Genomic DNA, 15,949 nt, shown 5'->3' on the forward strand with positions numbered 1-15,949 from the left:
AGGACTTCAATAGATATTTCTCCAAAGAAGATATAAAAGACCAACAAGTACCTAAGAAGATCCTCAACATCACTAGTCATTAGGAAAACGCGAATCAAAACCACAATCTGGTACCATTTCACACCCCCCAGGATGACCATAACAAAAACAAAGCAAAACAAAACAAGCAGAAAATAACAAGTGTTAGCAAGGATTTGGAGAGCCGGAACCCTTGTGTGTTGCTGGTGAGAATGTAAATGGTGCAGCCACTATGAAAAACAGTTTGGTAGTTGCTTAAAAGTTCAATATAGTCACCATATGACCCAGCAATTCCACTCCTAGGTATACATACCCGAGAGAATAGAAAAAAATATGTTCATGCAAAAACATGTACATGAATTTTCATAGCAACGTTATCGATAATAGCCAAAAAGTGAAAACAACCCAAATGTCTATCAACTAATAAAGGGATCAACCAAGTGCAGTATAGAATGCTATTCCACTGCAAAAAGAATTAATTAATTCAAACAGGCATGAACCTTGAAAACATTATGTTAAGTGAAAGACAGACATAAAAGGCCACACATATTGTATGAGTCTATTTATATAAAGTGTCTAAAATAGGCAAATCCCTGGATTCAGTAAATTAGTGATTTCCAGGAGCTGGGGGAAGGGGCAATGGAGAGTGACTGCTAATGGGTATGGGATTTTTTTGCAGGAAGGGGTGATGAAAATACTCTGGAATTAGAGAATGGTGGTAATGGTTGCACAATCTTATGAATATGCTACAAGACCACACAATTATATACTTTAAAATGGTAAATATGTTATTTAAGTTATATTTCAATTAAGAAAAAAATAAATATATGCATACAATTTGATGCACAAAAATGCCAGTCTATAATAGACTAGAAACTTGAATATCAGGTCCTTTGCCAAAGATAGTTTGAGAAGTATTGACTTAAAGAGTTCTGTGAGTTGCTGGCTGAATGACCACACACACACACACACAGTGACAGAGGCTCTCCACCATCACAGCTAAGGGATGGGGGCTGCTATAGGTGACGTATTCACTCTATGAAGGCTATGATCTGTGGGTCAGCCCGAGCACCCAGTTATCAATTATGACAGCATTCTGAGCTCCAAGGAACTAGTTTAAAATTAAGCAATAATTTAATCCATTTTTGACCTAATATCTATACTGAATTAAACTTTTTTTTTTTTTTTTTTTGAGACATGGTTTCCCTCTGTTGCCCAGGCGAAAGTGCAGTGGTGCAATCTCAGCTAGCTGTCAGCCTTGACCTCCTGGGCTCAAGCCATCCTCCCACCTCAGTCTCCTAAGCAGCTGGGACCAGAGGCATGCACCACTACCAACTAATTTTTTTGATTTTTCGTAGAGATGAGGTCTCACTATGTTACCCAGGCTGGTCTCAAACTCCTGGGCTCAAGCGATCCGCCCGCCTCAGCCTCCTAAAGTGCTGGGATTACAGATGTAAGCCACCTTGCTTGGCCTAAATTAAACATTTTTCATGCCAAACAATCGAGCATCCATTGTTAATCCAAAGTTAACTGGCCAATATGGGACATGGGAGGTCAATATAAAGAATATAATATAAAGAATACAATAAACACATTCTAAAAGCTACCTACCATTACGGCTCCATTATCCTGGCCCACAAATATCCGTCTGCTGTCATGATGGTAAGCCATAGCAGAGCAAGGAGCTGCCAGAAAGACAAAGACCACATTACCAGCAAAGCTAAGCACTTTAAGTCGTTCTTCAAAGTGATTGATTAAGAACTATATGATAAGAACTATATAATTTAGGTTCACAGAAAGAGGGTAAAAACGTTTTATACAAATTACGTAAATTGAAAATGTTATTAAAGTTCTCTCTGTTGTCTTAGTTTAAAACCTTGATTTCACAAATCTTCTCAGTTATTTCTATAATGCTGGGTGAAGCGAGCCAGCATGAAGTTTCATCTGACTGAAAGTACTACCTGTAGTCTGGCAAGCCTTGGGGACCAGTACTTGCAGTGTGTGACCTGCTGCCCAAAAGCTCAGGAGGTCATCCCGCCCCTGCCACCCTTCCCATCAAATGTCAAAGAGTAGCTGTGCAAAGATGGGTTCCCAGCACCAGAATTCCCATTCTATGGCATAAGTGAGCATATGTGAGGTGCAGATATATGGCATATGTGAGTTGTGAAGTGCAGACAGGTTTCCTTGTCCTCCTTCCATGTTCTACCCCACCCTCTTCCAGAAATCACAGGCTAGAGAATGAGTTTCAGAAAGGAGAAATTCTAAATTGTCTCCTTTTACCAAAAATTAGAATTAAAGTGATTTATAAATTGGAACATTTGGAAAAAAAAAATGTGGGTTTGTTTCAGCCTAAGGAATTTTAGTTAGCAATGGAAGAACCAAAACAAGGAAATGCATGCTAGGGAAAAACAAAACAAAACAAACAAATTTGAATTCACTTTGGAATAAAACTTCTCATAAAAGACGGGTGGGTAGGGTGGCTCATGCCTGTAATCTCAGCACTTTGGGAGGCCAAGGCAGGAGGATTGCTTGAGGCCAGGAGTTGAGATCAGCCTGGGCAACACAGTGAAACTCCATCTCAAAAAAAAAAAAAAAAAGATAAAAGAAAAAACGTCTTTTAAATGAAGTCACCATTTGAATATAAAGTTCTCTCTCTCTAGTAGGGTGATATCCTCGCCAAAGGAAGGAAGTAAACTATAATACTGGATCGTACCCCAAAGCAAAAACATAGCTAACTGCATGATCAGACCATAGAGACTGTTCCAGTTGCATCCAAGAACTATGCAGTTGGCTCTGAAAGGTACGTACTGAAACTGTGCACAAAACAATTAGAATTGACTATGAGCCTGTATACCCTTATCCAACATAGTGATGTTTGAGATTAAAAGAACGATCAAGTTTAAGTATTATGACCACAAAGATATATATCTTTATACAATCGAAATGGTCTTTAATAAACCATGCATACACTTATCTTTGACAAATCAAATCATGCTTTGATGCGTTCAGAGATTCACTGTCATCATTTTTGCTTGCTTTCTAGCTGGCACTAAATGCATTAGTTTTAAGCTTCTTTTCAATTTTTTTAATGCCCAACCCTATAACAAACAACATAAATATGTAAAATCCCTCTTTTGTGTAAAAATTACAAAGTGCTGGGTAATTTTATGAAGCTAGACAACTATAACATTTCAAAAAGAAAAAAAAGGCTTCCTTAGTTTGTTTTGTATTATATAGTAATATCCTGGCTCTCTCCCTAGAAAGGAGGTTTCTAACTGAGATAAGCAATATAAATTTAATGTAGAAGGGGAGGGGTTAGATATAAAGCAAAATAGGAATCATCTTTCAAATCAGTTAGCTTTTTTTTTTTTTTTTGAGATGGTGTCTTGCTGTCACCCAGGCTGGAGTGCAGTGGCGCAATCTCAGCTCACTGCAACCTCCGCCACCTGGGTTCAAGCGATTCTCCTGTCTCAGCCTCCTGAGCAGCTAGGATTACAGGCACCCACCACCACACCAGGCTAATTCTTGTATTTTTAGTATAGACAGGGTTTCACCATGTTGGCCAGGCCAGTCTCGAACTCCTGACCTCAAATGATCAGCCTGCCTCGGCTTCCCAAAGTGCTGGGAATACAGGCATGAGCCACCGTGCCCAGCCGAGTCAATGAACTTTTAAAAAGCCATCACTGCAGTCCAAAATCAAATCTTTTAAAACTTTGGATCACACCAGAAGGCCAAATTCAGCTGACTGCATATTTTGTTAATAAATAGTTTTTTTTTTCCTTTGGAACATAAACCCTTTCATTTATGATTGCTTGCATGCTACATTTATATATAACTTATGATTGCTCACATGCAATATTTATGTCTTTTTTATGACTCCTTGCATGCTAGGAAGGCAGAATTGAGTAAGTGCCACAGAGATTGGCCCACATAGTCCAAATGTTTACTGTCTGGCCCTTTGCATAAAAAGTTTGTAGACCTACCCATCACTGTGGTGAGAAGCATAGGTTTGGAGTCATAGATGAGCATGGACTGGAATTCCAATGACAAGCAATCAACCCTTCTAACCTCAGCTTGCTTATTCACAAAATGGTAAAAATATTATCTGCCTTGCATAGCTGTTGTGATGGTTTCATAAAATTATATTACCAAAAAAAGGCATGAAGTACACAGTAAAGACAGAAGCCAAGAGTTACCATTTTTCTTCAGCTAAAGCAGATTCTGAAAGGTTTTTTTTTTATGTGAGGTAATGTTATAGAACACAATTGGACTGCATATAGCAATATACTAAGGCTTGGCTTATTGATCACTGTCAAGTCACAGGAAAAAAGCTTAAATTGGTAGATATAACCACTAAGACATCCTAAATTGGATAATCTGCAGATAGCTTTTAGAACTAACATGGCATCCTTCTTTTTGTATCCTAAATTTAATTTTGAAATAAAAAGTCATTCTAAAACAGACATGCAGTTATTTCTCACAATGCATTCACTCTGTTTTCTTCTTGTGGTGTACCTGCAGTTTTATCAGCAGATACAGGTCCAAATAGAAGCAATAAAGAAGCATCTAGAAGTAACACACTGAACATGTGCAGACACAAACATGTAGGTGTCGACTACCCACTGTGAAGCTGTGTCTGTTCTTTCAAGTTCCTCCTTCTTGAGCTAGAAGCTCCTTCAGGAGGGGACAGTTAAGCCAAGTGAGAAAGGGCTGAAGACAGAGAGATCCACTGCCACTTGCCCGAAATCTAACAGCCAAGAGAGCACACACATTTCTACTGCTAGGTTTTGGTGTCCTGGGAGAGAAATTAATTACAAAGTTGTACTATTTGGGGGAAATGCAAGTCAAGGAGTAACTGAACTAAATATGGGACAAAATCCCTCTAGTCTCTGTCTCTATTCTAAAGAGCATGAACTTCAAGGTTAAGGACTCAGGGAGATTGAGCTATGACCAAAATGCTAATGATGGAGGAAGGGAAGAGTGGGAAGCGTAAGAGCCATAGTATTAACAAAATTTTCTCCAATGATGACAAAACATTTCCCAGCACTGATAACGCGTTCCTCAGGCTGTTGCTACTTCCAACTCTCAGATCTATCTCTGAGCCACTGGAAAGTAAGGAGTTAGCCTAACAGAAGTCTTTTTGGGAGACTGGGGCGGGTTGGGTAACAGGTGGGCTCAGAGACCCAGGATGTCCCACCTATCTCTGCCCTGCTGCCAAAATTTCCAAAGTAAATTTATCAGACAGGCTCCATAAGCACCTTCACTAAGACATTGGTTACTTCATATCTCAAGGTGAGAATTTAGTGTGAGAACCAAGGTTATGCATCCACAGTACATGCAGACATGGGTAACAGAAGAGATGCCACTGCTTGGCACAATAAATTATGATCAGGTTTTCAAGAAGTCTTCAAATGTCTTATGTATTATAAGCCTTTACTCTTCCTTTCATAATAGTTATCTTTATACCAGGGTTCCAAAAGGTCTCTCTCAATTTCACTGAATGACTACCAAGACAGAGAAGCTGGCCAGCCTGCCCAGGCTGTTGGTAGAAGGCAGAAAAATAAAAAATCCTAATAAACTACTAACTTTTTGTGAAAATTATTACAGAATCTAAATGCTGCATGCACAATGAAATATGTATAAAGGAGAAAGTGCTATCAGAGGAGAGAAGTGCCTGAAAGGATGACTCAAGCTGATGAGATGCAGTTTGCTGAATAACTGGCTGCTCTGTCTTTATAACAAACTCCACAGCCCTGGAATACCTCTTAAGAAAGCAGTGGACAGCATCAGCAGCATCTGCAACCACTGTCAAGAGCTCTTCTTTGGAAAACTTGATAATGGTCTTCAGTAACGAATCATCACGCATGCACTAAAGCCTTTTTTCTTTTCTTAGGGGGGTGTCCTCTGTGTATTAAAACCCTTAACTGAAGAAAATTACTGATTTAGGACAAAACCTCAAGGAAATTAGCAGCTACAGAGGCCTCCTGTCTGGCTACTTGGCATAACGGAGTTGACTCCCCATTTGAACTTTGATGACATCCAGGCATTCTCTACAGGGCTTTCTTTTCAGGAAAGGTTGAAGAAAGGAAGTGGGAGACAAGGATAGTGACGCTGCTTAGATTCACATGAAGGGCTAAAGTTTATGTGTCATCTTATGTCGGTATATCCCAGGGCTGCTTTTTTTTTTTTTTTTTGATACAGAGTTTCGCTCTTGTTGCCCAGGCTGCAGTGCAGTGGTGTGATTTCAGCTCACCACAACCTCTGCTTCCCGGATTGAAGCGATTCTCCTGCCTCAGCCTCTTGAGTAGCTGGGATTACAGGCATGTGCCACCATGCCCGGCTAATTTTGTATTTTTAGTAGAGATGGGGTTTCATCATGTTGGCCAGGCTGGTCTCGAACTCCCAACCTCAGGTGATCCGCCCACCTTGGCCTCCCAAAGTGCTGGGATTACGGGCATGAGCCACCAAGCCCGGCCTCCAGGGCTGCTTTAAAGTCTCAAAGCAGAAGATTCATCATCCAGATTTATTTATAGAACATACCTGACTGCTGAGAAAATTCTCTATTTAGAATGTGTTGTACCTTGGACCATGTCTCTCAATAGGTCCAGAGGTTGGTGAAAAGGTTGGGCAAAGGTAGTCATGACGCTATGGAGGGCACAGTCCTTTTTTAGTGTCGATATCGGCTACTATAAAGGACAAAGTTACTACTAATGTAAGCTGGCCAAATTAAGACAAAGAAAAACTGAGGAGAACATGTTCATTTTCCTTTTTTTCAGTTTTGCTCAAGTCTGCTTCAGTTAAGCCATAGACTCAACTTCCTTTGCAAAAGAAAAGGACTTTTCCTGCAGTTTATTACAGCCTGTCAGAGGTATTAGGCAACTAAGAAACTCATTTTGAAATCTAGAAGCAATATTTAATCAGACATTTTGAAACTTATTTATTTTTTTTTTGAGATGGAGTCTCGCTCTGTCGCCCAGGCTGGAGTGCAGTGGAGCAACCTCGACCCACTGCAACCTCCAACTCCAGATTTAAGTGATTCTCCTGCCTCAGCCTCCCAAGTAGCTGGGATTACAGGTGCACACCACCACGCCCAGCTAATTTTGTATTTTTAGTAGAGACAGGCTTTCACCATGTTGGTCAGTCTGGTCTCAAACTCCTGACCCCAGGTGATCTACCCGCCTTGGCCTCTCAAAGTGCTGGGATTACAGGTGTGAGCCACCATGCTCAGCCGACATTTTGAAATTTAAATCATCAAAAACATTAGAGACATTTCTCTCAAATGGAACAGTTCAGCTACTTACAGGCCATTGTGTGGTAAATGCTGGGCCAGTATTGACCACTGTCTCTTTTCAGCCATACCCGGATGGTTCTGTGGAGAAAAGAAAAGAAAAAATAGAGTAGTTTTTAGTAATTTTATCTTTTGTGTTCCATGAGACCTTAATTTTTAAAATTTGTTTAACACTATTTCCTAACTGACCTTATAAAACTAACTGGACAAACTGGACAAATATATACATACATGTACACATACGTATATAGTATATAACATATATATTATATACAGATACATATATAGCATATCGTATATGCACACCATATACATATACATACTATATATAGTTGCATAAAGTATGATGATATAAGGTAAGTTATGCAGTACCTAGGAGTCAGGATTTCAAATCATTTCAATAATATGAAAATGTTCGGCCGGGCGCAGTGGCTCACACCTATAATCCCAGCACATTGGGAGGCCGAGGCAGGCGGATCACGAGGTCAGGAGATCGAGACCATCTTGGCTAACATGGTGAAACCCCGTCTCTACTAAAAATACAAAAAACATTTAGCCGGGCGTGGTGGCGGGCACCTGTAGTCCTAGCTACTCAGGAGCCTGAGGCAGAAGAATGGCATGAACCCGGGAGGCAGAGCTTACAGTGAGCCGAGATCGCGCCACTGCACCCCAGCCTGGGCTACAGAGTGAGACTCTGCCTCAAAAAAAAAAAAGAAAAACAAATGTTCATTACAAAATGACATAGAAAGAAAACAGAACTATTAACTGCTTTTCTTGGTAAAAACAAATTATGTGCACTTGGTGGTTGACCGTCTGGGCCGAGAGGAAGGCGGTGGCTGTGAGTGGGAAGACGCTCATGGAGGAGTGGCATGGAGAGGGGCGCCACGCACACCAGGAGCACACAGCAGGCTCGGGCTTGGGCATGGCAATTCTGCCTTCTGCTCCCCAGAGGAAATCATTCCACACCACATCTCTGGGGCCCTCTTTCATCGGAACATGCACAGGGCGATGAGGAAATCCTGTGCCCATGCAGGAAAATGACAAACGACCAAAATAGCCAAAGTTTAATATTCAGGTTTATGACCTCAGAGAAACAATGGGAGCCCTGCAGTTCCTGCTCCTGCACTCTCAGGGCCTCTGGGTGCCAGGCCTCTCCATCTCCTGCATCCCTAGGACACTGGGGATTCCACAGGTGATCGCCCTGCTCTGCCTCTGTAGTTACTCATAACCACCTTATTGTCCCCACTGCCAACTCGGTGACAATCACTTTTATGTTTCTCATTCATTATTTATTTATGAGACAGTGTCTCACTCTGTCACCCAGGTTGGAGTGCAGTGGCACGATCTCGGCTCACTGCAACCGCCACCTCCCGGGTTCAAGGGATTCTCCTGCCTCAGCCTCTCAAGTAGCTGGGATTACAGGCGCACGCCACCACACCTAGCTAATTTTTGTATTTTTAGTAGAGATGGGGTTTCATTATGTTGGCCAGGCTGGTCACTAACTCCTGACCTCAAGTGATCCGCCTGCCTTGGCCTTCCAAAGTGCTGGGATTACAGGCATGAATCATCACACTCGGCCCTTATTTATTATTTTTTAAGATGCAGTCTTGCTCTGCGGTCCAGGCTGGAGTGCAATGGTGCAATCACGGCTCATAGCAGCCTTGACTTCCCAAGCTCAAGCAATCTTCCCACCTCAGGACCCCAAGGTGCTGGTATTAGAGGCATGAGCCACCACACCTGACCCATTTTTGTATTTCTAACGGCAATGTAGATTCTGGCATAAGTAGGAGCTGAATAAATGCTTACACCCTTAACCTAAAATACATGAAGCCTAAATATTGATACCATATGTTTCCAGTTTTGAGGCCAAGACAAGTAAAACTGGGTGGTGGGATGCATAGGCAGCGTGTCCTGGAGGCAGTGTCCTCCCTGACCCTTGAGACCAGGGAGACCCTCACACACCCTGACCATAGCACTTCCCAGGAGGTTCATCCACTCTCCTCGACGCAGTGCCAATTACCACAAGGCCTGCAAGCCAGACCCATGCAAGCACAAGGCGGAAACCATTTGTTTGTGGCAATGAAGGGCATGATAAGACCTTCGTCAGGGACTCCCACCTGAGTCCCCGCGTCCTCATTCACACGGGAGGAAAGCTGTGCAGCTGGTGGCTATAAGCACAAATTCAACACAAAATCAAACTTGAAGAAATATTTTCAACGCAAACATGAAAATGCACAAAGACAACAGGTATGCGATTTGAAGGCTGTCAGAAGATCTTTAAGAAGCATCAGCAGCTGGACATCCACCAGGGCCAGCACACCAGTGACCCGCTGCTCAAGTGTGCCCGGGGGGATCAGGAAGCACCCACTGCACCCAGCAGGCTGGGCCCACGTGGCCAGGCCCATGAGGGCTGCACAGTATATAGCAAAGGGATGTTCCCTGGTGGCCAAAACATAGAACTTCTGAAACGTGAGAGAAACTCCTAAGAAGGAAATATTAATAACATGTGCAGTATGCCAGAAAATATTTACATGGAAAGATGATTTTCAGCAGCACATGAAAACATACCCAAGAAAGGGACATGGGTTGCTGCCCAAGAGAAGAACAGGGTGGAACCTGCACAGCTGTATGTAACCTCCAGAGCCACAGTCTCCTTTCAGAAGTAAGAGTGCCCTGTTGTGTGCGAACATGCCGGCTGTGGGAAACCTTGCAGGAATCCTTGCAATAAAACAAAGTCTCACCAGGCATGGCTGGTGCACGATCCTGAGGAGAAAATGGAGCTCAAAGTAAAACCATCTCGTGAAAAATGGAGTTTGGCCCTTGCCTCAGTGGATGCATCCCTCCTCAAGGGAAAAAGATGGGCAAGGCTTATCTTTGCTTAAAACAGAGAGTGGCTGAACCGTACGGAAGACAAGGTACTCTCGACAGTGGCTATCCTCGCCTTCAGCTAAGCATCACATCGCTTTGTTTACAGGACTGCAGACCAGTGGGCCTGGTTACCTTCCCTCAGAAGTCTGTTTTTCTTTATTAAAATCACTGATGTAAAACAACAACAAAAAATACAAGTCAAACTGATCAGAGACCAGAGGGACAATCAGAATAGTGGTTGCTTCTGGGGTAAGAGGAGGACTGAATGCAATCAGAAGAGAGAAAACTTTCTACGGGAACATCAAGGCTCCGGGTGTTGGTAACCATGGATATATGTATTTGTTAGAACCTGTCCAACTCTACCCAAGATCTGTACACACTATTACATATGATTAAAAGTAAAACTAGTAGTTGGTCTTTATTTATCCAAACAAATAAGATGACCTAGCACCACAGTGAGATTAACGCTATTCTGTATGTGAACTGGATAGAAACAAGCCTTAGGGCTAACACAACTGGATCAATCCTTTAGATCCACCAACCAATTGATAGGAAATACAGAGGATATGGGAACATACTGAGCACCATTCAGCAAAGTCAAGACTGCAGGAAACTCCATAGAGAAATGACTCACTTTCTTCTACAAATAATTTGCAAGGGAAAAAAAAATAGAGAGGAAGAACAAACCTATGATTAAAGAGATTTTAGAGGTCTATCCAGCAATTAAAATAGGTAGCCTTACTTAAATCCTAATTCAAACTAAAAGATATGTATAGATATTTGAGGATATTTTAAAGATTTTTTTTTTTTTTTTGACAGGGTTTCGCTCCGTCACCCAGGGTGGAGTGCAGTGGTGTGATCATAGCTCGCTGAAGCCTCGAACTCCTGGGCTCAAGTGATCCTCCCACCCCAGCCTCCTGAGCAGCTGGGACTACAGGCATGTACCACCACACCTGGCTGTTGCTCCTTCCTTTGGGTGTGTTAATGGCATCGCTGTTTGTTTTTAAAGAAGTAAACGATAATTCCTATATATCACGTTTGCCATCCTCATTTGTCATCCTCAGCATGACTACCACAGTCTAGGTCCCATCTTTCACATAGTAGTAGGCCTGCTCTCACAGGAGTAGTGGACTCTTGCCTCCCTCTGCTCCACCTCCAGTGTGCTGACCCCCAGCTACCTCTCCCAAGGAGCCGCCTGGATCACAGTGCTCCTATGCTCAGAACCCACCAGTGGTTATCTCAAATCCAGATTCAGCTGACAACCTTAGCGCCTATGACTCCCCATCCTAGAGCCTGCATCCCAGTGAGCTGTTATCCTCACGTTCCCTGAATACGTCCAGCTCAGGTTATGCCCTAAATCCACCTTCCTCCCCACCCTACCAAGAACTCTTCTCTCCAGACTGTTTTCTGAGCAGATCACAGGATGGATGCCATTTCAGCATAACTTCTTCATCTAAAAGAATCAGTGGATGCTTCTATCCAATGATGATCCTTAAACATGAACGGCCAATATATTATTGCAGTGGGTTGACTATATTCCATATTACTTAAATCAGAATGTTTATGGATACATTCCGACATAGGGGATGAAGCCAAAACCATTGAAATAAACAAGAGGCCAACTTCCTGCTAAGCATTAACTCTGTTCAAGGATTCTCCTCCACCTCCAAACACACGGTGACAAAGGCCAAGGCACCTGGAGATCAAGGATTCATACAGCAGCACTTCACACTCACAGCCTTCATTCGTACAATCACAAAGTAAACCTGCCAGCTGCCTGTGTGTTCGGGTTGCTTAGGTCAAAGGAAGAACAGAATGCTGACATGTTCTAAAACTCTTCAAATCAATTCCAGCAATCTTAGGTCATGAATGTGTAGCTGGCTCAAAGGATCTAGTGGCATGTGCTCTTCCTCAGTGCTCATGGAAAGAAGGGCACAATTCAGAAATCAGAGAACTCTGCTGGGAGAAGAAAATCTTAAAGGTTGTCTCTTCCAACCAAGTATTTAACCTGGAAAAGTCTAATGTTAATTTCATACAGCTTTAGAATACTTAAACTAGCCCAAAGTCAAAATCGAACCTACTTAGACTCCAGCATTTTGAACACAGTATTACTTCCTTTGAAAGACAAACATCAGCATATAGTTTGGTTGGCACAAATTGGACCTATGCTAGGACCCATCTAATAAACTAGGAAATTGTCAAGACTTCCACGATCTCTTAGGCTTTTTGTTTGAAAACTGTCGGTCACATCCCAGCTGAGAGAAGGCCCTCCTTGTCTGGGAATCAGGTTCCAAATGAGGCAACTGGCCTGGATGGTTGGCGCTACCTTTGTCTTTACACCTTCATCTGGCATTCCCTTCCATCTCTTTTCAAACCAGACCCTTCCTCTTCCAAGACTAAATCAAACCAAAGTTTAACCCTTAACACTATTGTACCCCAAGAACCTATTAAACAGAGATGCTCATTTCTATGAGTAATATACGAATGTATTTTGTATTATGTCCAGAATATTTACTAAATGGTTGTAAAAATAGTTTTAAGTTGGGCCACTTATTTAAAATACAACAAATTCCAGACTAAAAAATTACTATCCAGTAAATTGGAAGTAAAATCTACTATTCAGTAAGTTGAAAGCAACATAATAATAGTTTAGTAATATTCACAGGAGCAAACTATTTCAAAGTCTAGGATAATATTAATAAACTGTAATCCCAGCACTTTGGGAGGCCGAGGCAGGTGGATCATGAGGTCAGGAGATCGAGACCATCCTGGCTAACATGGTGAAACCCTGTCTCTACTAAAAATACAAAAAATTAGCCAGGCATGGTGGCGGGCACCTGTAGTCCCAGCTACTCGGGAGGCTGAGGCAGGAGAATGGCATGAACCTGGGAGGCGGAGCTTGCAGTGAGCCGAGATCACACCACTGCACTCCAGCCTGGGCGACAGAGCAAGACTCCGTCTCAAATAAATAAATAAATAAATAAACCGTCTAATCACTAAAGTGTCAAGATCAGATGGTATTATTTTTTGTATAAATCACAATATTTTCTGTCTAGATTGAATGTCTAAACCACTCTCTCCACTAAGATAAAACGGCTTATGTTTTCCTTTAATATTTTGACAATTTTACACCCACATAAACTCATCTTATGTTTTTCCTGCTGCTTATTCTGCCCATTTTTCTAATGGCTGGATTTTCTTTTATATTCCAGGACCACATCAATCTGGGGAAAAGAAATCTTTCCTTAAAACCACAACCTTAGAAACGTGTTCATTCTTTTCCAAGCTCTATTTTTAAGTTGTTTTAAAACAATAGTCTGATATTTTTCCAAAAGATCCTTAGAAAGGAAATGTGTCATTGCTTTCAGAGCCTAATAAATCTTTTCCAAACTTCTCCATGCTACCATTCCTGTGGAGGGCTTCTACCATCTATCTCCTCTGCACTTTTAATTAGAGAAGCAAGGACTTGCATATAGCTGCAATATCTTCCAGGAACAGATGAGAAAAGGTATCTCCATATATGACTATGTTATACATATATAACTATGTTATACATATATAACTTACAGGGTATGCACGCCACTACCATCACTTTATATTTATTAAACAGAGTCTCACTCCATCACCCAGGCTGGAGCGGTATGGCACGAGTTCAGCTCACTGTAACCTCTGCCTCCTGGGTTCAGGCGATTCTCATGCCTCAGCCTCCCCAGCAGCTGAGATTACAGGCATGTGTCACCATGCCTGGCTAATTTTTGTATTTTTAGTACAGACAGGGTTTCACCATGTTGGCCAGGCTGGTCTTGGACTCCTGGCCTCAAGTGATCTGCCCGCCTCTGCCTCCCAAAGTGCTGGGATTACAGGTGTGAGCCACCGCACCTGGCCCCATGACTTTATTTGCTTATCATTGTTCAGCACTGTAGATGATTCATTTATTTTCTAAGTAAATAAAATTCCAAAATTGATTCTTTTTTATGCTAAATATTTCAGATTAAAATGTTTTTTAAATGTACTGCTGTGCAGGGAAAGCAAAGGAACAACTCAAAACAATAACAAAATGCCACTTCTAGGGCTCTCATACTTCTTTGTCAGAATTGTAAATTAGAACTATTTGGCAAGAATTTTGCTCCAATATAGAGAGAAACAAATACACCTGCCCAATAATAATGACAACAACACTAATGATAAACTTTGATTAAGGAATTCCAGGCTTGGAAATTGGTTCTCTAGAAATCATTTAATAGAATAAAAAAAAGAACTACAAATTTAAAAAACTTCATATAAGCCTTATCCAAGGAGTAAAAATGGGGAAAATATGTTAAAGAATGAAATGGGTTAATGATAGAGTAATTCAATAGCTTATATAATCATTACAAATAGTTATGAAGTCCTGGAGCCCCCATAAAATGTTTATGAAATGGTCAGCTTTTTTGTTCCTAAAAAAAAAAAAAAGCATAACACAGAGATTATTATAACCCTCAGAGATATTGCAGGTTTATCACAATAAAGCAAATGTCACAACAAAGTAAGTCACACAAATTTTTGGTTTCCCATATGCAAGCTGTAGTTACACTATAGTCTGTTAAGTGTGCAGTAGCATTACGTCTAAAAATCAATGTACATACCTTAGTTTTAAAATACTTTATTGCTAAAAAAAGTTAACGATCATCTGAACCTTCAGCGAGGGGTAATCACTTTGCTGGTGGAGGGTCCTGCCTCAACGTTGATGCTGCTGATCCATCAGGATGGTTGTTGATGAAGGTTGGCGTGGCTGTGGCAACTTCTTAAAATAAGACAACCAAGAAGTTTGTTGCATCGATTGACTCTTCCTTTCCCAAAAGACTTCTCTGTAGTATGCAATGCAATTTAATAGCATTTTACCCATAATAGAACTTCTTTCAAAATTGGAGTCAATCTTCTTAATGCCTGCTGCTCCTCCATCAACTAAGTTTATGGAATATTCTAAATCTTTTGCTGCCATTTCAACAATGTTCACCGCATCTTCATTAGATGTCGATTCCATCTCAAGAAACCACTTTCTTTGCTCATCCATATGAAACTCTTTAAATATTCAGCTTTTATCATGAGATTACAACAATTCAGTCACATCTACATGTTCCACTTCTAATTCTAATTCTCTTGCTATTTCCACATCTGCAGTTACTGAAGGCTTCAACCCCTCAAAGTTATCCATGAGGGCTGGAATCAACTTCTTCCAAATTCCTGTGAATACTGACAGTTTAACCTTCTCTCAAGAATCATGAATGTTCTTAATGACATCTAGAATGGTGAATCCTTTCCAGAAGGTTTTCAACTTACTTTGCCCAGATCTATCAGAGGCACTATCTACGGCAGTTATAGCCTTATAAAAAAATTTTCTTTTGAGACAGGGTCTCCCTCGGTTACTCAGGCTGGAGTGCAGTAGCACAATCAAGGCTCACTGCAACCTATGCTTCCCAGGCTCCAGGGATCCTCCCACCTCAGGTTCCCCAGTAACTGGGACTACAGGCACACACCACGACACCTGGCTAACTTTTTTAAGGCTTTTATAGAGATAAAGTCTCATTCTACTGCCCAGGCTGGTCACTCAAGTGATCCTGCTACCTCAGCCTCCCAAAGTGCTGAGACAACAAGCATGAACCAGTATGCCCAGCAAAAGTGTATTTTTTAAATCACAAAACTTGAAAGTTGAAATTACTCCTTGATCCATGAGCTACAGAATGAGTGTTGTATTAGCAGGCATGAAAAACAACATTAATCTCATGGTATGTCTCC

General features: G+C 41.4%; 1 protein-coding gene across 1 annotated transcript in view; it reads right to left on the minus strand.

Moving 5' to 3' along the window:
* WDFY1 (WD repeat and FYVE domain containing 1) overlaps positions 1-15,949 on the minus strand; it is a 69,782-nt gene that overhangs the window by 35,280 nt on the left and 18,553 nt on the right. Inside the window, exons 2-3 of the mRNA XM_031008597.3 lie at positions 7,320-7,387; positions 1,630-1,703 (exon numbers count right to left, since the gene is read on the minus strand). Of these exons, the coding sequence (XP_030864457.1) occupies positions 1,630-1,703; positions 7,320-7,387 (142 nt within the window). The remainder of the gene's footprint in view (positions 1-1,629; positions 1,704-7,319; positions 7,388-15,949) is intronic.

The sequence above is a fragment of the Gorilla gorilla genome, chromosome 11, assembly GCF_029281585.2.
Source record: "Gorilla gorilla gorilla isolate KB3781 chromosome 11, NHGRI_mGorGor1-v2.1_pri, whole genome shotgun sequence".
NCBI classification, from domain to species: domain Eukaryota; kingdom Metazoa; phylum Chordata; class Mammalia; order Primates; family Hominidae; genus Gorilla; species Gorilla gorilla.